The sequence below is a fragment of the Culex pipiens genome, chromosome 1, assembly GCF_016801865.2.
Source record: "Culex pipiens pallens isolate TS chromosome 1, TS_CPP_V2, whole genome shotgun sequence".
NCBI classification, from domain to species: domain Eukaryota; kingdom Metazoa; phylum Arthropoda; class Insecta; order Diptera; family Culicidae; genus Culex; species Culex pipiens.
In genome coordinates this window covers 5,454,037-5,480,476 of record NC_068937.1, presented here as the reverse complement: position 1 = coordinate 5,480,476, position 26,440 = coordinate 5,454,037, and the positions used below count along the sequence as shown (strand labels likewise).

Here is a 26,440-nt window from a genome sequence, read left to right as displayed (position 1 = left end):
AACAGCTACAACTTCAGGAGTGTATTGAAAAATGAAAGAACGCATATTAAATCAGTTTCCAAGAAGACCTCCAAGAAGTTAGTAGGTAGTAGGCATAACAAGAACATTCTAAGTAGAGTGATTTGAAATGGTGGGACAGTGAGGCAACTTTAGAAGGTAATTGAATTTAATGAGATACTAAGTAGAGTTATTTGGGAATGGTGGGACATTTATGCCTTGAAGAGGATAATAAACATAAAAAAACACATATCAAATCAATTTTCAAGAAGTCTTAAATCGATTGATTAAGAGTGGTGGGACAGTTCAAATTTTAAGAGGTAGTTGCATAATAAGAACACTCTAAGTAGAGTAATTTGGTATGGTGGGACAGTTACAGCTGTATTTGATAATTGATCTAAAGGAGACACTTAGTATTTTATTGATTGATGGGACAGATACAATTTCAGAAGGGTTTTGAAGAATAAAAAAACGTACATCAATTCCATTTTCAAGAAGAACTGAATTTATAGTGACTGAAGTGGTGGGGCAGTTAAACACCCAGGAAATAATGGTTGAATCAGAACACTCTTGGTAAATTCATTTGAAATGGTGGGACAGTGACAACTTTGGAATTTTATTGAATAAAAGGAGACACTAAGTTGAGGTATTTTGAAGTGGTGGGACAGCTACAAATTTAAAAGGTAAAAAAACGCATATCAAATCTATTTTCGAAATTATTAGAGTGACTGGAAGTGTTGGGACAGTTCAACACTACGTAAAGTCAATTGATTGGTGGGACAGTAACAACTTTATTAGACAATTTAATAAAATGAGACAGTAAGACGAGTTTTTTTTAAAGTGGTGGGACAGCTACAACTTCAGGAGTGTGTTGAAACATAAAAAAAACTCATATCAAATCAATTTCCAAGCAGAACTGAAAAGAGTTGTTGGAAGTGATGGTACAATTTTGGAAGGTAATTGAATATATATTGGAAAAAGTAGAGTGATTCAAAGTGGTGGGACAGGAACAATTTTAAAAGGAAATTGAGTAAAAAGAGACACCAAGTAGAGTAATGTTGAAGTTGTGGGACAGTTACAACTTTAAAAGATTATTGAAGAATAAACATCGCCCATTAGATCAATTTTCAAGAAGAACTGAAATTAGTGATTTGAGAAGGTGGGACAGTTGAAACTGTAGGGGGTAATTTTATGATAAGGACCCAATATATTTTTTTTATTTTGAAGTGGTGAGACACCTACAACGCTAGAAACCTAGTGAACAATGTGGTTACGCATTGATGATTTTTGAATAGTGAGACAGCCGTCTAAAACTGCATGGTGGGACAGCCCTAACACGTAAAGAATGTTAGAATGGGCACAATTTTAAACAGTAGTTAAATCGTAGCAAATAGGTTTTATCTGCTCAGTGGAACACAACCAGAAGCAATGTTCTGCAATAACGTAGTTCAAAGGCATGGTGGGACGGCCACCCCAACTTGTTTCTCGTCAAACCCATCAATTTGCTGTTTTTTCCTCCTCGTTTTCCGAGACAGACTTTGATGACGATGATGATGTTCCGTCGCTGGGAGGAAAATGTCAATAATCTCCAATTAAAAGCTATGCTCCAATGGAACGTAAAATCGCTCATTTTGTGTGTGCTTTCTGTTTGTCTACCATTTCAGATGCCTCTCTAGCAGCAGCACGATGATGAGGAGGAGGATATCGAGCACTAGTTTTGCTGATAGTTGTGGCAGCAGCGCCAGTACATCATTGCCTGCTGGAGGAAGTCGAAAACTTGTCCGCCGGCGGAATCTGCCTCTGGTGGTGGCAGCAAATTGAGTGGCAGTTTTTTTTTTCTCTCTCTCGCGAAAAAGCTCCCACGGAAATGGAAAACGGAAAATAATTAAAAACTTTTCACCGCATGTGGTGATGGTGGTGGCTGGGGGAGTAGTGCATGTGAGCTTTTTTTTATCAGGGCTTAAAGCTACTGGGAATTGAAATTCCAAACGCAGTTAGAAAAAAATAACAGAGTGGCAGCATGTGTCCCGCGGCGGTTGTCCCAGCGCGAAGTTGGCCGGAACTGGACGGTGGAACCGGGTGCGAAATATCCTGCTTAAGTGAGTTATAGTGAATGGCTTAGTGTGAGACCAAAATAAGCAAAGTTTAAAGTTGAATTTTGAAAAAACAGTTTCGCGGAAATCTTGGGAGACGGAGTCCAAGAGGGGTTCAAGTTGGGGTCGGGACGGATGGGGTGCGAAGGTGGTGGCTGGCCGGTGAAAATGTGGCAGCGGACCGGGTGGTGGTGTTGGCTCTGGTGGCGACATCTGGTGATAACGGGACTTGTGCTGCTGCTGTGCGGCGCGCAGACCGGAGGGGCCGTTAAGAGGTAAGCGATTTGAGGAATGTTTAAACATTTATTTAATAGATGAGCCTTAACTCATCAGCTATCATTTAAAATTTTATTTTTTTGATTCATTGAAAAAACCACAACTCATATTAAAAATTCCAAAAAAAGATGTGGATCAGTATTAAGATTATATCGCTTCTGAAAATTAACTGTGATGTGTGTTATTAGTTTTTAAAACCTAAACTGAACTGAATTTCATTAGTAAGAATATTCTTTTTCAGTTGAGTTATTTTAAATTGCCTAAAACAAAACAAAAGAATGGTAGAAAACGCTTTCAATTTAAAATAAAATGTTTGGGACAATTTTACAATTTTTAAACTTCCTACCCCTCACCAAAGTGGAGGAGTCGTTTGACAGTGTTGCCAGATCTTCAAACTTACCAAAATTTCTATTTAGTTCAACAATTTAATTTTGGAGGTGGGTAATTCTCCGCCAACTCACACAGCAGTTGCCCCGACCCCTCTTCGATTTGCGTGAAACTTTGTCCTAAGGGGTAACTTCTATCCCTTACGACCCCTTTCATTTTTTGACATGCGAAAAAAGAGGTGTTTTTCAATAATTTGCAGCCTGAAACGGTGATGAGATAGAAATTTGGTGTCAAAGGGATGTAAAATTGTACGCCCGATTTGATAGCGTGCTCAGAATTCCGAAAAAACGTTTTTTTTCATCGTAAAAAAAAACACGAAAAAGTTTTAAAAACTCTTCCATTTTCCGTTACCCGACTGTATTTTTTTTGGAATATGTCATTTTAAGGGAAATTTAATGTACTTTTCGAATCTACATTGACCCAAAAGGGTCATTTTTTCATTTAGAACATTTTTTTTTAAATTTCGTGTTTTTTCTAACTTTGCAGGGTTAGTTTTTAGAGTGTAACGATGTTCAACAAAGTTGTAGAGCAGACAATTACAAAAAAATGATATGTAAACATGAGGGGTTTGCTTATAAACATCACGAGTTATCGCGATTTTACGAAAAAATGTTTTGAAAATGTTGGTCGTCGTTGATCACGGCAGTTCATGTAGTTCAAAAAGTAACTTTTTCAAAACTTTTTTTTTCCTAAAATCGTGATAACTCGTGATGTTTTTAAGCAAACTCCTTATGTACACTCTAAAAAATAACCCTGCAAAGTTAGAAAAAACACGAAATTTTCAAATGATTTTTTTTTGTTTTAAGTGAAAAAATGACCCTTCTGGGTCATAAAGATTCGACAATTACATTAAATTTTCCTTAAAATGACACGTTCCAAAAAAAAGTTACAGTCAAGTAGCGGAAAATGGCCGAGTTTTTAAAACTTTTTTCGTGTTTTTTTCGATAAAAAATAAGTTTTTTTCGAATTTCTGAGTACGCCATCAAATCGGGCGTACAATTTTACATAAAAGTCCCTTTGACACCAAATTTCTATCTCATCACCGTTTCAGGCTGCAAATTATTGAAAAACACCTCTTTTTTCGCATGTTCAAAAATGGAAGGGGTCGTACCGCCCCTCCGTCACGAGATATCAAAAAACAGACCTCGGATTCGTGAAGTTTCACGCAAATGAGCAGTTCTCTAGGATTTCGGTCATTCGATTTTTTTTGTATTTTTTAATCCGACTGAAACTTTTTTGGTGCCTTCGGTATGCCCAAAGAAGCCATTTTGCATCATTAGTTTGTCCATATAATTTTCCATACAAATTTGGCAGCTGTCCATACAAAAATGATGTATGAAAATTCAAAAATCTGTATCTTTTGAAGGAATTTTTTGATCGATTTGGTGTCTTCGGCAAAGTTGTAGGTATGGATACGGACTACACTGGAAAAAAATAATACACGGTAAAAAAAATTTGGTGATTTTTTTATTTAACTTTTTGTCACTAAAACTTGATTTACAAAAAAACACTATTTTTAATTTTTTTTATTTTTTGATATGTTTTAGAGGACATAAAATGCCAACTTTTCAGAAATTTCCAGGTTGTGCAAAAAATCATTGACCGAGTTATGAATTTTTTAATCAATACTGATTTTTTCAAAAAATCGAAATTTTGGTCGTAAAAATTTTTCAACTTCATTTTTCGATGTAAAATTAAATTTGCAATCAAAAAGTACTTTAGTGAAATTTTGATAAAGTGCACCGTTTTCAAGTTATAGCCATATTTAAGTGACTTTTTTGAAAATAGTCGCAGTTTTTCATTTTTTAAAATTAGTGCACATGTTTGCCCAGTTTTGAAAAAAATATTTTTGAAAAGCTGAGAAAATTCTCTATATTTTGCTTATTCGGACTTTGTTGATACGACCTTTAGTTGCTGAGATATTGCAATGCAAAGGTTTAAAAACAGGAAAATTGATGATTTCTAAGTCTCACCCAAACAACCCACCATTTTCTATCGTCAATATCTTAGCAACTAATGGTCCGATTTTCAATGTTAATATATGAAACAATTGTGAAATTTTCCGATCTTTTCGAAAAAAATATTTTCAAAATTTTCAAATCAAGACTAACATTTCAAAAAGGCCAAACATTCAATATTACGCCCTTTTAAAATGTTAGTCTTGATTTGAAAATTTTGAAAATATTTTTTTTCGAAAAGATCGGAAAATTTCACAATTGTTTCATATATTAACATTGAAAATCCGACCATTAGTTGCTGAGATATTGACGATAGAAAATGGTGGGTTGTTTGGGTGAAACTTAGAAAACATCAATTTTCCTGTTTTTAAACCTTTGCATTGCAATATCTCAGCAACTAAAGGTCGTATCAACAAAGTCCGAATAAGCAAAATATAGAGAATTTTCTCAGCTTTTCAAAAATATTTTTTTCAAAACTGGGCAAACATGTGCACTAATTTTAAAAAATAAAAAACTGCGACTATTTTCAAAAAAGTCACTTAAATATGGCTATAACTTGAAAACGGTGCACTTTATCAAAATTTCACTAAAGTACTTTTTGATTGCAAATTTGATTTTACATCGAAAAATGAAGTTGAAAAATTTTACGACCAAAATTTCGATTTTTTGAAAAAATCAGTATTGATTAAAAAATTCATAACTCGGTCAATGATTTTTTGCACAACCTGGAAATTTCTGAAAAGTTGGCATTTTATGTCCTCTAAAACATATCAAAAAATAAAAAAAATTAAAAATAGTGTTTTTTTGTAAATCAAGTTTTAGTGATAAAAAGTTAAATAAAAAAATCACCAAATTTTTTTTACCGTGTATTATTTTTTTCCAGTGTAGTCCGTATCCATACCTACAACTTTGCCGAAGACACCAAATCGATCAAAAAATTCCTTCAAAAGATACAGATTTTTGAATTTTCATACATCATTTTTGTATGGACAGCTGCCAAATTTGTATGGAAAATTATATGGACAAACTAATGATGCAAAATGGCTTCTTTGGGCATACCGAAGGCACCAAAAAAGTTTCAGTCGGATTAAAAAATACAAAAATTAAAATTGAAGAAAAAAGACCGATTTCGTAGAGAATTGCTCAAATCGAAAAGAGGTCGGGGCAACTTTTCCCGATTTCGTGTGAGTTAGTTTGCCCAAGTTGCTATATTTATCTTTTATAGATTCCAATATAATAAAAAAAATCTTATGCAGAAAAAAGTCATATAATTGTACCGTAAAACGGGGTGACTTTGATAGCCGGGGTGACTTTGATAGGTTTGCGATTTTTCCGCAAAATGAAGAGTACAATTAAAATACGTAAGGAATGGTTTAGAAACATACTGACCGTGGTAGAGAAGTGTTCAAAGTACCTCAAGAAGAACTTTTCATAAAATTTTGACAAGTTTAAAAGGTTAGTTAACTATAGTTAAGAAAATGTTAATGAAAGTCATTATTTTAAACTTCTCAAAGTGTCATGATTTACTCAATGAACATGATTTTCCACTAGGAGAAGGTTAAAAAAATTGTAAATAATAAATAATATGTGTTTTTGAAACACAATCAACAAAAATCACCAAATTTATAGGCAATTTCAGTTGAACAATTTTCATGTAAAATGTGAAAACTTGTGATTCGTGCTTCAAATTCAGTATAAAATGCAATATGAATCGATAATTTTATAAACAAAACTAGCTTGAACAAATTTTAGGCAAAATTCCGACTTTTTAACAATTTTACCTCAAATTTATATTTATTTTACTAATAAGCACACTTCGTTAACTTAATATAAATATTGTTTTTTTATTTTTCTTAAAAGAACAATTCTCTCAGATTTCGGTCATTCGATTTTTTTTTGTATTTTTTAATCCGAATGAAACTTTTTTGGTGCCTTCGGTATGCCCAAAGAAGCCATTTTGCATCATTAGTTTGCGCATATAATTTTCCATACAAATTTGGCAGCTGGCCCTACAAAAATGATGTATGAAAATTCAAAAATCTGGATCTTTTGAAGGAATTTTTTGATCGATTTGGTGTCTTCGGCAAAGTTGAAGGTATGGATATGGACTACACTGAAAAAAGTGATGCACGGTAAAAAATTTTGGTCATTTTTTATTTAACTTTTTGTCACTAAAACTTGATTTGCAAAAAAACACTATTTTTATTTTTTTTTTATTTTTTGATATGTTTTAGAGGACATCAATTGCCAACTTTTCAGAAATTTCCAGGTTGTGCAAAAAATCTTTGAGCGAGTTATGAATTTTTGAATCAATACTGATTTTTTCAAAAAATCGAAAAATTGGTCGCAAAAATTTTTCAACTTCATTTTTCGATGTAAAATCAAATTTGCAATCAAAAAGTACTTTAGTGAAATTTTGATAAAGTGCATCGTTTTCAAGTTAAATCCATTTTTTGGTGACTTTTTTGAAAATAGTCACAGTTTTTTATTTTTTTAAATAAGTGCACATGTTTGCCACCTTTGAAAAAATATTTTTGAATAGCTGAGAAAATTCTCTATGATTTGCATTTTTGAACTTTGTTGATACGACCCTTAGTTTCTGAGATATTGCCATGCAAAGGTTTAAAACAGGAAAATTGATGTTTTCTAAGTCCCACCCAAACAACCCACCATTTTCTAATGTCAATATTTCAGCAACTAATGGTCCGATTTTCAATGTTAAAATATGAATTATTCGTGAAATTTTCCGATCTTTTCGTAAAAATATTTTCAAAATTTTTAAACCAAGACTAACATTTCAAAAGGGCCAAACATTCAATATTTTTTGAAAAAATCAGTATTGATTCAAAAATTCATAACTCGCTCAAAGATTTTTTGCACAACCTGGAAATTTCTGAAAAGTTGGCATTTGATGTCCTCTAAAACATATCAAAAAATAAAAAAAAAATAAAAATAGTGTTTTTTTGCAAATCAAGTTTTAGTGACAAAAAGTTAAATAAAAAATGACCAAAATTTTTTACCGTGCATCACTTTTTTCAGTGTAGTCCATATCCATACCTTCAACTTTGCCGAAGACACCAAATCGATCAAAAAATTCCTTCAAAAGATACAGATGTTTGAATTTTCATGCATCATTTTTGTATGGCCAGCTGCCAAATTTGTATGGAAAATTATAGCATAGCATAGCATAGCATTGGTGTCTACCCGTAGCTGCTACTTCGTTATTGACCAGGACCCCCAAACATTGCTCCGTGGACCACAGATGAAAAGTAGGAACCAATCATCACCCCTTCGCAATTTTCAAAGGTCCCTATCGTGCTGATCAATACCGACGCCGGCCACGACCAGTGGTAAGACACGGGGAAGTGGATGGGAATGTTAGCCGATACTTGAGTGATGGGACCGCCAAATCGACTGCGTCTCCGACAAAGTATCACATGAGTTTTGAGGGGTTAGTAAGATGGGTATGAGGTCAGGATTCACTGTGGTAGGTGATGCGACCATGAGCAATTTGTTTATCGGTTGAAATTTTAAAAATCTTAGGCAGCCGGCTGTGGAAAGATACCTATCTAGGGATTTAAATATAGTATTAATTCGACCGCGATTCTCCAGAAATTCTCCGTCGGCGTGCCTTCTGATTAACGGTGATGTAGGAAGGGCTTCATTCATTAAAATTATTTTATATCATAAGCCTTAAAACATATCCGTCGACGTGCCTTCCGATCCTCGATGATATGGAAAGGACTTAATCCAGCAATACGATTTGCTTGTCTCAAAAAACAAAAATCGGATCGTTTCTATCGAAAACTATATAAAGAGAACAAAAATAAAATTCATCGGCCAACGAACGCGCGAACAAAAAATAAATGAAAAAAGAAGAAGAAGAAATCCAATCACCCCATGTACACAAATAGCGACACAAAAGAGACGGAAAATAACACGAAAAAAAACAGGACTGCGCGTCCACACAGGCACCGCACTCAATTTGTATGGAAAATTATATGGACAAACTAATGATGCAAAATGGCTTCTTTGTGCATACCGAAGGCACCAAAAAAGTTTCAGTCGGATTAAAAAATACAAAAATTAAAATTTAGGAAAAAAGACCGATTTCGTAGAGAATTGCTCAAAAACTATATCAGCTACTTTAGTGATGGTATATTTAGCGTACATACATATAAAGTTTGAACATGATTTTAACAAGAAAAATTATGACTATCAAAGTCACCCCGGAATTAAAACTAAAAATTTTTTACGTAACTATTTTTCAAACTATTATTGAAAAAACTTTTTTTACGAAATAGTGCATGGACTTTGTGCGGTCTACCCCAGTACATGTTTTAAAAATAATAATCTTGAGAAAAACCTTACCTGTTGGAAAATATCCTAAAAACAATCAAACAAAATTAGTTTGAATTTTCATGACAGGTTGCCAAAATAGCAAACTTTTTTTTTACGTAAACAACTCAAAATGTATGCAAGCTGACGTTTCTGCAAACAAATAAAGAACGCAAACTGTCAAAAAGAGCAAGTTTGTTTGTGTGACATACCTGCTTTAGTGATATCTTTTGATACTTGGAGTAAACATACTGTCGAAATTTCAAATAAATCCTCATACTTGAAAAATGGTTAGTATTTCTAGATCTTATAAAATATTAGGGCTGATTGTGTTTTTTGAATATGTTTTTTGTTTTTATAACACTTTCAAGGGTATTTTTCTAGACTGTTATATTTTTTCTGGAATTATTCTCATTACTACCTACTACTTTACCCAAAACGATTTGTAAATCTGTACTAACCTTTAAGACGAAGATGGATTTAATGGAGACGGATTTATTTTTTTTATGGAGACTATTCAAAAAATCAGCTGCTAAATTTTCAATGTCTTTAATCTGAAGAGAACATCAACAATAAAAAAAGTGTTTTCTTCCTCATAACCCTCCATTATTCACCAAAATTTGTGAGTTCTTCTTCTGTCATCCAATTATTATCCAGTTGTTTCGCCTTACGTTCCATCACGTCCAGCATTTACACACTCTGGATATATGAATGATATTACAAAAAAACGAACATAAAAAGTAAATAAGATGACACCGTTAAACCGGTAATATCGCACGCAAGTGATGAGAGCTGAAAAATGTAATAAATGTCACGTGTCGTAATGCCTCTGGGCCTGACGTCTGACAGCATCAGAGCGATGTACTCTGAAGAATTTTCGAAACGGCTTAAATCGAAATTGGTTTGTAGAAATGAGAGGGTTAGTCAAAAAATAAAATGATCTTTTATTTTAAAAATTGATGTTTTGTTCCACAATTTAGAAATAACCCAAACCTCCAGAGTATTGAACCTTCTCAAAAGTTCATCTAAAAAGCGTTTATAACAATCACGACGACAACCGACCTTGAAGCGAGCATCATTTACGCCCAGCTCTCATCACCCTTAAGTCAAACTTTTTGTTGTGTGTTATTCAACCGTTACCTTCAGCCGCTTCCCCTCTTTTTGTTCAATTCAAGCCCAACAACAACAAGAACGCCCATGCTTTTCCCGGACAAATGTACCCCGCTTTTTCGGCAGAATTTCCCTCTCCATTTTTCCTAGAATGAGAAGGGATTCTGAAACCGTCGCGACTGGGATTATCGTAGGGCAGAACGAGCGAGCGAGCACACACACACAATTACACGCTAAGCGCAAAGTATTTTATCACTCTCACACCATACTCGATTTCGGTCGTGTGGGGGTCATTCGCAAACTACGTTTTAAGACGAGAAGAAGGCGAGTTGTTTAGTAAATGTCCATGGTTCAAATAAATTTTGTTATTGTTTGAAAGTCTGTCCTGGAAAAAGGTTATTTGCGGCATTCAAAAAAAAATCTACGTCATTTTTGGATGCCCCTAACCACTTTGTAACAGAATACATATCAGAAGAATGATGTAGCGAAATCATTACAAACATTTGGAGTCACTTCTTGATGGGAAGTCCTTCGTGAGGTGAGGCTTATATTACTGGATTTAGATGTAACCCTCTACTGCCCATTTTTTTCATTTTTTTATATTTTTGTCGGGTTCAGGAGGACTTTGTTTTACGAAAAACTTTACTTCTCTTGTTGTTGTTTTTTTATTTCCATTTATCTTGTTTAGTAACTGTTTTTGTTTGTTCTTGGCAGTATTTGGCCTATTCTACCACCTCGTATCATTACATTTTGTCTATCTATTTTTTTTATATTTTACAGTCATAGTCACACATGACACCATTATCATTTAACTTGAAAAAAAGGGTGCGGGACATTTCGCCGAATGTCGTTTCACCGCATGGGACGTTTCGCCGAATTGACAAATAATCGTAAAATAAATATAATGTCCCTAAAAATTGATTGCAATCTTTTAAAAAAAATAATTTTTGTTTCTTAGTATGTTATTTTTATAAGTTTATGCATTATAACATGCATATTTTTTTAAATTATTTCTGAGAGTTTTTGTATTCTTTGTTTTTCAAGCAATTTATTTGTATAATTTTTGGGAGTTTTTGCATTCTTTCAAACATGAGCGGTTCTTTTGGTTTTCAGCACAACATTTTGCAAAATTGCTGTTAGTTTTTGCATTTTATATTTTTGGCATATTTTTCAATTATTTCTGTGAGTTTATGTATATTTAGTTTTGAAACATATTGTTTCTATAATTTTTGTTAGGTTTTGCAATCTTGCAAACATGAGCAGTTTTTTTTTATTTTTAGCATAGCATTTAGAAAAATTTCTGATAGTTTTTGCATTCTTCATTTTTTAGCAAATTATTTGTATTATTTCTGTGAGTTTTTGCATTCTTCAAAACACAAGACGTTCTTTATTTTTAAATTATTATATTATTATCTTGCCATTCCTTCTCAAGTTTGCGTGAGTGAATTACAAGATGGCACTGCAGCGACAAATAGCATAAATTATACAAAAAAATATTTTTTATTCAATTCGGCGAAACGTCCATTTGGCGAAATGACTTTCGGCGAAACGTACCATTCGGCGAAACGACATTCGGCGAAATGACCGTTGGCGATACGACATTCGGCGAAACGTACCAGATCCGAAAAAAAGTGTAGCAATACAAAAATTATTGCATACTTCTTTTTACTTAAAATATAGAAAATGTTAGAAAAAAATACACAGCTGAAAAAGTAGTAATCCAGCTACGTGTAAAAGTCCCGCGTGTAAAATAAATATTGCATTATTTTATACAATTTGATGTGATTTTACACCCTGAAATATGTAGCCCATCAGTATGGGAAACCTACTTGATCGAAATGTAAAGCTCATATATGCGTTCTCCTTACAACTTTTTATTGGTCTGATGGCCGAGTGGGCAAAGGCGCCAGTCCATACTGTTGGTGCCGGGTTTGAATTCCGTCGGTTGCAACTTTTTTTTTGTGTTTGCAAAAATTGTACATCCAGTGTGTAATATTAAATGTTTATTTTGACGAAGGTGATGTGCATGCTTTTGCATGCGATTTTACCATCGGATTTTTTGCTGTGTAACACATCCGAAGTTGACCCCTAAAAAAATGACATTTTTAAAAACATTGGCAAAGTTACATAAAACAAGTCAAACTTCCAACCCTAGAATAGTCCTAAAATTTTAAGAGTTTTTCTTTCTACAGCTTTTTGAACATCAAAAATTGGTTTAAAAATGGATTTTTAGCGATTTTTTTAAATCAAAGCCCGTCTAGATGCGGGGTTGGATTGTAGAGGGTTAAGGAAATTGATGTTTCTGTGTAGAAATTTATTCAAACTGTGATGTCACGATACAAAACATCCTTTTTTGAAATAATATTATCGATTGTGTCTATGAATCTGGAGATGGACATGCTCGCAAGACACACACAATCACATAAAATAACGCACAATCGCAAATAGTCACAGAAAGTCACACACAATCTCAATTAGTCACACAAAATCACACACTGTCACAAAAAGTCACACAAAGTTACACAGAAAGTCACACAAAGTTACACTCAATCACAAAAATTCACACAAAATCACACACTGTCACAGAAAGTCACACAAAGTAACACGAAAACACACAAAGTCACAAAAAGTTTCACAAAGTCACACACAATCACAGAAAGTCATAAAAAGTTACACTCAATCACAGAAAGTCACACAAAATCACACAAAGCCGCACACAATCACAGAATGTCACAGAAAGTCACACACAATCTCAAATAGTCGCACAAAATCACACACTGTCACAAAAAGTCACACAAAATCACACACTGTCACAGAAAGTCACAGAATGTTACACAAAGTCACACAAAGTAACACGAAAACACACAAAGTCACACAAAGTCACACACAATCACAGAAAGTCACACAAAATCACACACTGTCACAGAAAGTCACAGAAAGTTACACAAAGTAACACGAAAATACACAAAGTCACACAAAGTTACACAAAGCAGCACACAATCACAGAAAGTCACACACAACCTCAAATAGTCGCACAAAATCACACACTGTCACAAAAAGTCACACAAAATCACAAACTGTCACAGAAAGTCACAGAAAGTTACACAAAGTCACACAAATTAACACGAAAACACAAAAAGTTACACAAAGTCACACACAATCACAGAATGTCACAGAAAGTCACACACAATCTCAAATAGTCACACAAAATCCCACACTGTCACAGAAAGTCACACAAAATTACACAAAGTCACACACAATCGCAAATAGTCACAGAAAGTAACACAAAATCACACAAAGCCACACACTGTCACAGAAAGTCACACAAAATCACACAAAGCCACACAAAAGCTTCTTTAGTTTTCTTTTTTTCTAATTTCTTAGCAAGTTCAACCATTATTCGTAGTTGACTTCCCTACTAGAAAAGGACCGAAATCTCAAAATAATACATTTTCACAACCACCTTACCTTCTCCGGATTACATCGCTAGCCACTCTCGAGCTTCAAAAAGGGTAGCAAAACACATCAAAAGCCGAGAGTGCCCCCTTTTTCTTCGACGTGGCTTGAAAAGTAAATCATCTCGTCATTTTAAATTTCCATCGTTTTTTTTTTTTGTTGTCGCTTGGGACCGGAAAAAGGACCCAATTTAATGAAGTCTCGAAATCGGCAATATTTCAAAGCGAAATCGAAATCCGGAAGGGAGAAAATATCGATAAATCCGACTCGAAGCCATCAGGAGGACGAACCTAGCCTTGAGCTACTAATTTTTCCGGCTGGTGGCGGAGCAGAATCTGTGTTTTTGTGTGTATGTGCCAATAAATAAGGGGATATGAAACGTTCTCGCGTGGGTTATTCGCACCCCGTTTTTATCACTTTTTTTCACGGTGACAAATCTTTTTTTGGGTTTTTTAGCCCGAGGGGTTGAGGTGATAATCGCTTGTTGGGACTGGATCATAAACGAGATATGAATTCATTGCGACTGGAAAAGGGTTGCAAAGGATTGCAAAGCATTTTTGGCGGGATATTTCGAGCGATAACGATGGTCTGGTTATACATTTTGGCACCTTTGGCCAAAATTTCTGATGAATAACCAAGCGTCTCCATTGAAGTATGCTTTTACTTTGGAGGGATGGAGAAGCATGGTGCTTAATAATTTTTTGTTTTTATTAATAAATTTTCAATTAAAAACAATTGCAGGTTTATAACGATAATTTCATCGCTATCGTTATGAGTCCTCGATAATATTATCATTACTTTATTTTAAACACTCACACATTTCTTCTAAACATGAATCCTCTCTTTTCTACTCCTTTTCCTCCACAGTGGACACTCGCGGGCGATGGCAGCCGGTCGACTGGAGAACGTCACCCAAACTATTTCTAGGATATTGGAAGGATACGACATCCGGTTGCGGCCAAACTTTGGCGGTACGTATGCTCTTGACTAATGTTTGAAGAGGGCTTAAATTGAGCAAATAGGAAAAACCGGATTGAAACATTTCAGTCCATTTTGACTTCTGTAAGGACACAGCAGTTGTAGGTGTATCAATTTGTAGCAAATTGCAAATTCATTCCTGAATAGATCGAGAGGGAGAGCATACCTCTAGCACATGGGATTCCGGGTGGCGGTTTCCCGTTTTGACCGAGACAAGTTTTCCAATTAGATTTAGTCCTGATCCGACGGGCAGCTATTTCTGTTGCCATAAAAGATTATGCTGGGACTGTGTCTACTCCCACGCAAAACACTAACAGCAGCAGCATTTTGATTGACCTTTGAATTTCAGGCTGGAAGGTTACTGATTAGTAGCAAAAAGAGGACAAAACAGAAGCTGGTTGGCGGTTGATCTAATTTATTCAGGATCTGGAAAGGGGAGCAGAACCGTGGGAAGGGTGCTAATTTTCATGTAGTTGTCGTTGCCAAAAACCACAAACCAATCTCACCCACTCGCAGACCGAACGGGAATGCTCACACATCGACGGCACTGTTAGCAACAAAACGTGAATTTCTGGAAACATGATTTATCACGAGAACATGATTTCTTATGAAAACATGATTGCTCATGAAAACACGACTCCTTATGAAAACATGACTCCTCATGAAAACATATGACTTTTCATTAAAACATGATTCCTCGCAAAAGCTTTTTTTCTCATGAAAACATGATTTCTAATGAAAACATTATTTTTCATGAAAACATGATTTCTCACAAAAGCATGTTTTCTCATGGAAACATGACTCCTGATGAAAACATGATTCCTCATGAAAACATGGTTTCTCATGAAAACATGACTTTTCGTGAAAATTTGATTACTCACAAAAGCATGTTTTCTCATGAAAACTTGAATTCTCGTGAAAACATGATTTTTCTTGAAAACTCGATTTCTCATGAAATCACGACTTTTCATAAAAACATGATTTCTCACAAAAGCATGTTTTCTCATAAAAACTTGATTTCTCATGAAAACAGGATTTTTCATGAGAACATGATTTCTCACAAAACTATGTTTTCTCATGAAAACTTGATTTCTCATGAAAACTTGAAAGCTCATGAAAACATGAAAACATGATTTCTTGTGAAACTATGATGGCTCATGAAAACATGATTTCTCACAAAAGCATGTTTTCTCATGAAAACATGATTTCTCACAAAAGCATGTTTTCTCATGAAAACATGATTTCTCATGAAAACATGACTCCTGATGATAACATGATTTCTCATGAAAACATGACTTTTCATGAAAACATGATTTCTCACAAAAGTATGTGTTCTCATGAAAACTTGATTTCTCATGAAAACTTGATTGCTCACGAAAACATGGCTCTTCATGAAAACATGATTTCTAGTGAAACTATGATTGCTCATGGAAACATGATTTCTCATGAAAACATGATTTCTCATGAAAACATGATTTTGCATGAAATCATGATTTCTCATAAAAGCATGTTTTCTCATAAAAACTTGATTTCTCAAGAAAACATGATTTTTCATGAAAACATAATTCCTCACAAAAGTATGTGTTCGCATGAAAACTTGATTTCTCATGAAAACTTGATTGCTCACGAAAACATGGCTCCTCATGAAAACATGATTTTTGATGAAAACATGATTTCTCATGCAAGCATGACTTTTCATGAAAACATGATTTCACACAAAAGCATGTTTTTTCGTGATAACATGATTTCTCACAAAAGCTTGTTTTCTCATGAAAACATGATTTCTCATGAAAACATGACTCCTGATGAAAACATGATTTCTCATGAAAACACGACTTTTCATGAAATCATGAATTCTCACAAAAGCATGTTTTCTCATAAAAACTTGATTTCTCATGAAAACATGATTTTTCATAAAAACATGATTTTTCATGGAAACATGAATTCTCACAAAAGTATGTTTTCTCATGAAAACTTGATTCTTCATGAAAACTTGATTGCTCATGTAAACATGACTCCTCATGAAAACTTGATTCCTCGTGAAACTATGATTGCTCATGAAAACATGATTCCTCACAAAAGCATGTTTTATCATGAAATTATGATTTCTCACAAAAGAATGTTTTCTTATGAAAACTTGATTTTTCATGAAAACATGACTCCTGATGAAAACATGATTTCTCATTAAAACATGATTTCTCATGAAAACATGATTTGTCTTGAAAACACGATTTCTTACAAAAGCACATTTTCTCATGAAACATGACATCAGAACATGATTTCTCATGAAAACATCATTTCGCTTGTAAGCATGATGCTTTAGGAAATATGATTTTTCATGATAACATGATTTTTCTTGAAAACTTGAATCTTCATGAAACCATTCTTTTTCTTACTCATGAAAACATTTTTTTTTAATGAAAACATGATTTCTCATGAAAACAGGATTTCACATTAAATGATTATTTCTTAGGAAAGGAAAAGCTTATTTCTTAGTAAAAGTGAACTTATTTTTCGATGTTGACATGCAGAATTTGGTAGATTTTTCAATGTTTTACCACATTATTGTGCTCATGGTGCCATAACATGGTGACACCGTCGCGGACAAAGTGTCCATCAAATGTCGTGTCAGGTGCAGCTCCGATTTGTGAGGCCGAGGTCAATTTAATTCCCACAATATTCACCCACACAGTGTGGTATTCGTGTGATGTGTCCAGTCAAAAACACTGCTGCTCTCTGCCACATTATGATTATTGGTTTTGGACTTTCCCGGCAAAAACAGGGCTTTGCGCACAGGTCAGGACAATCCAATTGGTGTGCGCCCTGATTGGGATTGATTCAGAATTAATTAGAGTGATTTGAATTAAATTACAGTTTTATTTCCTTTCTTCCCTTTTCGCAGGTGACCCACTAACTGTAGGGATGGATTTAACGATAGCTAGTTTCGATGCAATTTCAGAAGTAAATATGGTGAGTATCGTGACGATCAATAATAATTTGTCCCTCCCTCTCTCTTCTTACTGCCATCAATCATGCCCCCGCACTCCATTTTACTGGGAATGTCACCTGCGCAAAATGAGACTCTAAATGGGATCGAAGCCTACACATATGTACACGTTTGTGTAGCTGATTGTATTGGCCGTAAACCATTTTTTCTCTGTCATTCACGGTATTTACTTGTTACAAGGCATAGGCGTGTCAGAATTGTAAAAAACGACCAAAACGAAAAAAATGACAAAAACGACAAAAACAACAAAAACGATAAAAACGATAAAAACTATAAAAACGATCAAAACTATAAAAACGATTAAAATCGATATAAACGACAAAAACGACAAAAATGAAAAAAAAAACGAAAAAAACGAAAAAACGACAAAAACGATAAAAACTATAAAAACGATTAAAGTCGATATAAACGACAAAAACGAAAAAAAACTAAAAAAACAAAAAAATGACAAAAACGAAAAAAACTAAAAATACGAAAAAATGACAAAAACGACAAAAATGACAAAAATGACAAAAATGACAAAAATGACAAAAATGACAAAAATGACAAAAATGACAAAAATGACAAAAATGACAAAAATGACAAAAATGACAAAAATGACAAAAATGACAAAAATGACAAAAATGACAAAAATGACAAAAATGACAAAAATGACAAAAATGACAAAAATGACAAAAATGACAAAAATGACAAAAATGACAAAAATGACAAAAATGACAAAAATGACAAAAATGACAAAAATGACAAAAACGACGTAAACGACAAAAATGACAAAAAAACATAAAACTAAAAAAACTACAAAAACGATAGAAGCGATAAAAAATGACAAAAACTACAAAAACTTCAAAAACGATAATTACTATAAAAAGGATAGTAACGATAAACGACAACAATTACTAAAAACGACAAAAAACGATAAAAACGACAACAACGACTACAGCGACACAACGACAAAAACGACAAAACGACAAAAAATTACAAAAACGACAAAAAACTCCAAAAATACAAAAACGTCAAAAACGACAGAAACGACAAAATCGACAAAAATGACAAAAGCGATAAAAATGGCAAAAATGACAAAAAGGACAGAAAAATTTGGTGAGGTTTGTTTCTGATTCTTAAAATCAAGGTATTTTCTTTATTTTAAGTAATCTTCCTTGAGTTAACATTCAGTACGCCCATGCCTTCAAAACGCACCAGCTAACCCTTTCCCGCCCACAGCCTACTACCATCCAGACCATCACCAACCCTTCTGATTCCTCCCAAAATCCCCTTTTTTCTATTTTTAGGACTACACGATAACAATGTACCTAAATCAGTACTGGAAGGACGAGCGATTAGCGTTCAACGCCTACTCGATTTGGGGCAACAACGCAGGGGCGTCCTCATCCTCGTCGTCCTCAGGTGGTTCAGGGGCGTCGTCTCAGTACGACCAAAACGGGGACATCATGATCGACGACGACGGCGCGAATGATGTGATAACCCTGTCGGGGGACTTTGCCGAGAAGATCTGGGTGCCGGACACGTTCTTCGCGAACGACAAAAACAGCTTCCTGCACGACGTCACCGAGCGGAACAAGCTGGTCCGGCTGGCGGGGGATGGGGCGGTGACGTACGGGATGCGGTTCACGACGACGCTGGCCTGCATGATGGACCTGCACTACTACCCGCTGGACTCGCAGAACTGCACCGTGGAGATCGAGAGTTGTGAGTTTGGGATTTGTTTTTACTTAGTCAAGACACGAACCTTTTGATGCACTTAACGACTGAGGGCATGACTTGGAAGCTTCTCAGTAAAATCAGATTTTTTTAAAAAACGGTTCATTTTTTCAGAAAACTGGCTCGACAGTTTGTAGATATGTTTTTTGTGCATCTACTGTCCAAATATGAGCTTGATTTGTTGAGTCTAACTTGAGATTTTGACTTTTTGGTAAGAGTCAACGCTATTCTCAAGTCTACAATCAATTTGAAACCAGTGTCAAGTTTGCATGTATTACTGCTCAAACAAACACAAATTACTGTGGTGATTGTTTAATGATGTTTACAATCCCTTTCAAGGAGATTGCCATGGATTTCCAAGAAAGTCAGAGCAATCAAGTTCTTGTGTAGCTTTTTCTGTGACAATTTGATTCAAACAAGTTTGACAGTTCATACTGCAATTCATTAACCCTTCAAAAATCCCTCTCTAATCTGTGGTTTCAAGTCTCCCCCCTTAAAAAAAGGTCATCCAAACTGTCCAGATTGATTAATTTTGATAATGATGGCGAACGATGCGGTTTTTACCCGGTCTTTTAATTCAATTTTACTCTGCTCAACTCCCTTTTTGTTTCCCCTCAGATGGTTACACCGTGTCCGACGTGGTGATGTACTGGCGCTCAACGCCGATCCGGGGAGTGGAAGAGGCGGAACTGCCCCAGTTTACCATCATCGGGTACGAGACGAACGACAGGAAGGTGAGTTTGGTTTGGGGGTTCAAAAGGCGTTGGTTTTTATTTTGGTGTTATTAATGTGTAGTAATGAAAATTATCACTTCATAAAAGCCTAAAATATGTATGATTTAATTACATTTAATTAAATTGTAAACTTATTCGGTGAACTTTTCCGCTTTAAATACGTCCAGACTGACTGAAATTTGAATGTAAATTAGCTCCAAATATTTTAAATTAATAGTTTCCAAGCATATTTGTCCCATGTGCATTTCTAACCATAATAAACTATAATCGCATCGTAAAATTAAATGTTTTGCCCTGTTGAAATGTAAGTCCCGATTCCATAATTTTCAAAAAAAAAAAAAAAATTCAGGAGGATCAAAAAAAAAATTTTTTTTTTCAATTTTCGACATTGAAAATTGATGAGATATTGGTATTTGAAAATGAGGGACTTTATTTTATTCTTTTATTTGACGCATCTCAGCAACCAGAGATTTTGTTTCTTAGATGAAATCATATGAAATTTTATAAACCCTTCTAAAAATTTCTAGAACTGCTAATTTCAAGTTAAAATCAAACTTTAAGTGGCCATGTCTCGAAAACGGTGCACTTTATCTAAATTTCTATAGTTGACTTTGCACTGCAGTCCATTTTTTTCGTAATAGAGTTTAATTTAAATTTTTGATAAAAATAGTATTAAAAAGTCGCAAAAAACATGCACCATTTTTTTTAAACATTTCTCATCATTACCTACAACTTTGCCGAAAAATCCTTCAAAAGATACAGATTTTTGAATATTAGCGTTGAATTTTTGTATGGACAGTAGGGTGGTCCAAATCCGGGCCATCTCGGGCAACCCACTGACACCTAAAAATATGGTGTCTTGATAAAAGAATCGGATAACTATAGTGCCCACCACAGAAAAAAAGTGAAAGAGTTGCTTTTCTACATACATTTTGTCGATTTATTTCCCATACAATGATGATTTCAGGTGCCTATGGGCCATCTCCATACAAACAGGCGGCCAAATTATTTTTTTGCTTTTTAAATGTTTTTTCATACAAATTTGGGTAATTGTATGGTATTGAAATGATATACGTCGATTTTTATGACTTTTCATGTTTTTCAATAGTTGATTGTTTATAATAAATAGTCTTTTCATACATTTGCAAGTGCAACAGAATTGCATATATATTGTATTGCAAGTTTATATTATTAAATTATGGATAAGCTCCCACCCCACTTTAAGGACACAACCCCTCCCTCCTCTTTCTTTCACCCCCCCCCCCCTCTCCTCCTCCCCACCAACAAAATTTTGTTAAGCGTAATAAATTCATTTTAAGTCAAATATTTATTATTTACTGCTGTGTGTTTCTTTTTGTGAGTCCATGCCATATAACTTGAGACCCCCCCCACCCTTACGGGCATAAATTGCGAAAATTTAAATTGTTAAATCAAATAACAGAAAAAAATAATTTTATTCAAAATATTAATTATGAAGTAAAACGATAAAATACAAACCATATTCTTAAAATTCATTTCATTATAGAGTTTGTGACAGCTTCAGGATATGTTAAAGGTACTTTTTATGATGTTTTGTACTAACCAACATAGAACTTAAATGTGGATCAGTTTCATGGATTGATCGCAGAAATTCATCATGCTAAGTCAACATTTTGATGAATACTTTTTCCGGTATCAAACTGAGATTCTCCAGTTTCGCTTGAGAAACTTCGGTACGAATACCTTATTTTGACTAAGGTACTCAATTTTAAATGTAGGCAACAGAAAATTCCAATAAAGTCATTTCGAACTTCTTGAAACCAGGTATTGATTTTTGAAGCGACGATGCCCACGAAGTAGGTAGCAAAGCAAGTGAAATAAACGGGCGCATATGTAGATTGCAGCAAATTTTGATAAAACGTAAATGTTCAAAATGGCATATCTCCGAAAACGCAAAAAATCGCAGGCTGGAAATTTCAGCAATGTTAGATTATAATCCAATCTTTCAAGTGATCTTAGTTTCATGAATAGCATCGGTTAGCAAAAAAAGTACTCGATTAACAAACACAAAAAAATATGATTTGTCAAAAAAATGCTCCAGTTATTCGATGAAAACTTCAGTTTTTGGTTTGGAAACAACATTTTATCTATTAATAGTTTCAAAGCTTATCTTATTACCTTTCCAACGATGTATATTTGTCCTAATAAAACATTTAAAATGGGTGAGCTATGTTAAAATTAAACAATCAGCCTTTTTTACGAAAAACGCTAGTTTTTAACTCCATTTTTTGACTTTCAACTTGCGTATCTCCGTAATGAACAAACTTAGAGCTTTGAAAATTTGGATTTTTCTTAGTTAGAATGTTTACTTTCGAGAAAAAAATACCAAAAAATATTTAGAGAAGGTCACTTTTTTGAAACTTGGCCACCCAATGTACCATAGTGAGGTGGTAGCCCCGAGAAAGCCCGGATTTGGACCACCCTAATGGACAGCTGCCAAAATTATATGGAGACTTGTATGAGTGAATCAATGACAAATATGGATGGTCCCAAACTAGTAACATTTTTTTTCAAATTTTGTCAACGTTTACTGCGAATTATCAAAATTTGGAAAAAGCTGAGTATTTTTTTTTCATAAAATTATTTTTATTATGTCCTTTTCGATACTGGGACCTGGTTAGGACCGAGTCGGCTTTTGTAATTACATTGTTCTTAATGCTAAGAGTAATTACAGAGGATCTTGTGTGTAAATTTTAGTGGGAGGGGAGAAAGTGTGAGTATTAAAAAAGGTATTTTGATAATGTTTTTGAGATTTTACACATAGGCCGTTGCAATTTTTTTTTAAGTTTATGTCCCTCGATTCTGATCAAAGTCAAGAGGGGCTGAATGAAACATTACAGAAAATTAAGGAAAATTACAAAAAAAAATCAGAAAATTACAGACAATTAGAAAACACACAATTTTTTTAAAAAAATTACAGAAAATAACAAAAAATTACAAAAAAAATACAGAAAATTACAGAAAATTACAGAAAATTACAGAAAATTACAGAAAATTACAGAAAATTACAGAAAATTACAGAAAATTACAGAAAATTACAGAAAATTACAGAAAATAGCATAGCATAGCATAGCATTGGTGTTTACCCGTAGATGCTACTTCGTTATTGACCAGGACCCCCAAAAATTGCTCCGTGGACCACAGATGAAAAGTAGGAACCAATCATCACCCCTTCGCAATTTTCAAAGGTCCCTATCATGCTGATCAATACCGACGCCAGCCACGACCAGTGGTAAGACACGGGGAAGTGGATGGGAATGTTAGTCCGATACTTGAGTGATGGGACCGCCAAATCGACTGCGTCTCCGACAAAGTATCACATGAGTTTTGAGGGGTTAGTAAGATTACAGAAAATTACAGAAAAGTACAGAAAATTACAGAAAATTACAGAAAATTACAGAAAATTACAGAAAATTACAGAAAATTACAGAAAATTACAGAAAATTACAGAAAATTACAGAAAAATACAGAAAATCAGAAAGTTACATAAAAATTACAGAAAATTATAGAAAATTACACAGAATTACAAAAAATTACAGAAGATTACAGAAAATTACAGAAAATTACAGAAAATTACAGAAAATTACAGAAAATTACAGAAAATTACAGAAAATTACAGAAAATTTCAGAAAAATTACTGAAAATTACATAAAATTACAGAAAATTACTTAAAATTACTGAAAATTTCAGAAAATTACAGAAAATTACAGAAAATTAAAGAAAATTACAGAAAATAACAGAAAATACAGAAAATTACAGAAAATCACAGAAAAGGACAGAAATTTCACGAAAAGTTAAACCAATTGCGCTGCTGTTCTGGATTTTTTTTTCATAAATTTCAGAAATTTGCAGCCATAGTTTCAACATTTGAATTAAAAAAGTGTTTTAAAATGTATTTCCTGTCATTTCAGTTGTTTTGCAATCATTAGCTTTCAAAATATATCGATGTACAGATAATTTTTTTTATATTTGCCGCGGCTTTAAAAATGAATAAAAATCATGATTTATACCTCATTATTTTTATTAATTTCTTATGCATAATTTGGTTAAAATAGTTACATTTTTTTTACGAATGATACTGATTAACAGCAATGCATACAAATTCAATTATTCTAGAAATTGTATTGTTAAAGTCACATTCGTGTCACGAATCATTTGGACAAAATCAGAATGGTGCTAATTGTAACAATTTTCTCCTCCAAATCGAGGTCACCAATTAACACGCTGAGAAAAACATTTCCCCCTGTTTCCGTACTTGAAATGCACTCTCAATCGCTCGTTTGCTAATTGTTTCACCAATTTTCCCCCCACTCTCCCGCATCAAATTACAGGAAAAGCTCGCCACCGGCGTGTACCAGCGGTTATCCCTTTCCTTCAAGCTCCAGCGAAACATTGGCTATTTCGTGTTCCAGACGTACCTCCCCAGCATTCTGATCGTGATGCTTTCGTGGGTGTCGTTCTGGATCAACCACGAGGCCACTTCGGCGAGGGTGGCCCTCGGAATTACGACGGTGCTCACGATGACCACGATCAGCACCGGGGTGCGGAGTTCGCTTCCGAGGATCAGCTACGTTAAGGCCATCGACATTTACCTCGTGATGTGCTTCGTGTTTGTGTTTGCCGCGCTGCTGGAGTACGCGGCCGTGAATTATACCTACTGGGGAGCGCGGGCCAAGAAGAAGAGTAAAAAGAACAAGGAGCAGGAGAAGAAGGTTTCAAGTGAGTATAGATGCTGTGTGACATTAAATTAGCTGGGAAATTCGAATGAAATACTCTGTTTCATGAACAAAGTTCATGAAAACTTGAATTGTTCACGAAATTTTGAGCAATGTTCATGAATACGTGAACAATATTCATCGATATCATCGACATAAATCTTATCTAACAAAGCAAATTGACAAAATTGACAGGAAATTAAAAAAAAAAACAGAAAAATACAGAAAATTGCAAAAAGTCAAGTAACTTGAGAAATTTAACAATGAAAATGTTTCATGAACAAAACTCAAGAATACGTGAATTGTTCACGAAATTATGAACAAAGTTCATCAAAACGTAAAAATTCAAATTATAGATCATTATAACAATAAAACTACAAAAAAATTCAGAAAATTTCAGAAAATTACAGAAAATTACAAAAAATTACAGAACATTACAAAAAATTACAGAACATTACAGAAAATTACAGAACACTACAGAAAATTACCGAAAATTACAGAAAATTACAGAAAATTTCGAAAAATTACAGAAAATTACAGAAATTTACAGAAAATTACAGAAAATACAGAAAATTACGGAAAATTACCAAAAATGACAGAAAATTACAGAAAATCCAAAAAATCTACAAAATAACAGAACATTTTGACTATTTTGAAAATCATAGAAAATTATAGAAAAACCAAAAGCAAAATTACAAAACATTGCGAAAATTTAGGAAAATTACAGAAAATTTCAAAAAAAAAAATCAAAAAATTACAGAAAATTAGAAAAATTGCAGAAATTACAGAAAATAACAAAAAATAACAAAAAATACAGAAAATTACAGAAATTACAGAAATTTACAGAAATTTACAGAAAATTACAATAAATTTTAGAAAATTACAGAAAATTACAGAAAATTACAGAAAATTACAGAAAATTACAGAAAATTACAGAAAATTACGGAAAATTACAGAAAATTACAGAAAATTAAAGAAACTAGCAAAAAGTCGTGTGTCGAATCAAGTAACTTGAGAAATTTAAATGAATACTCTGTTTCATGAACAAAATTCAAAAATACGTGCATTGTTCACGAAGTTATGAACAAAGTTAATGAAAACGTAAAAATAAAAATTATAGATGAAAATGACAAAAAAAACAAAACAAAAACTACAGAAAATTACAGAAAATTACAGAAAATTGCAAAAAAAATATAGAAAATTACAGAAAATTAAAGAAAATTACAGAAATTACAGAAAATTACAGAAATTTATAAACAATGACAAGAAATTAAAAAAACCAGAAAATTACAGAAAATCCAAAAATGCACAAAACAACAGAACATTTGAACTATTTTGGAAATTACAGAAAATTAAAGAAAATCCAAAAAATTCACAAAATTACAGAACATTACAAAAAATTAAGAAAAATTACAGAAAACTTCAGAAAATTTCAGATAATTAAAAAAAAATTGGAAAAATACAGAAAATGACAGAAAATAACAAAAAATTCAACAAAAAAAAAAGAATAACAAATAATTTAAAAAGAATATTACAGAAAATAACAGAAAATCACAGAAAATATCAGAAAATTACAAAAAATACAGAAAATTCAAAAAAAAATCACAGAAAATAACAGAAAATTACACAAAAA

General features: G+C 33.6%; 1 protein-coding gene across 1 annotated transcript in view; it reads left to right on the top strand.

Moving 5' to 3' along the window:
* Nucleotides 1–1,667: 1,667 nt before the first annotated feature.
* Nucleotides 1,668–26,440, top strand: part of LOC120421066 (gamma-aminobutyric acid receptor subunit beta-like) — a 34,032-nt gene continuing 9,259 nt past the window's right edge. Inside the window, exons 1-6 of the mRNA XM_039584211.2 lie at nucleotides 1,668–2,365; nucleotides 14,483–14,586; nucleotides 17,496–17,563; nucleotides 18,890–19,307; nucleotides 19,938–20,053; nucleotides 24,424–24,811. Coding sequence (XP_039440145.1) covers nucleotides 2,226–2,365; nucleotides 14,483–14,586; nucleotides 17,496–17,563; nucleotides 18,890–19,307; nucleotides 19,938–20,053; nucleotides 24,424–24,811 — 1,234 coding nt within the window. The 5' untranslated portion in view covers nucleotides 1,668–2,225. The remainder of the gene's footprint in view (nucleotides 2,366–14,482; nucleotides 14,587–17,495; nucleotides 17,564–18,889; nucleotides 19,308–19,937; nucleotides 20,054–24,423; nucleotides 24,812–26,440) is intronic.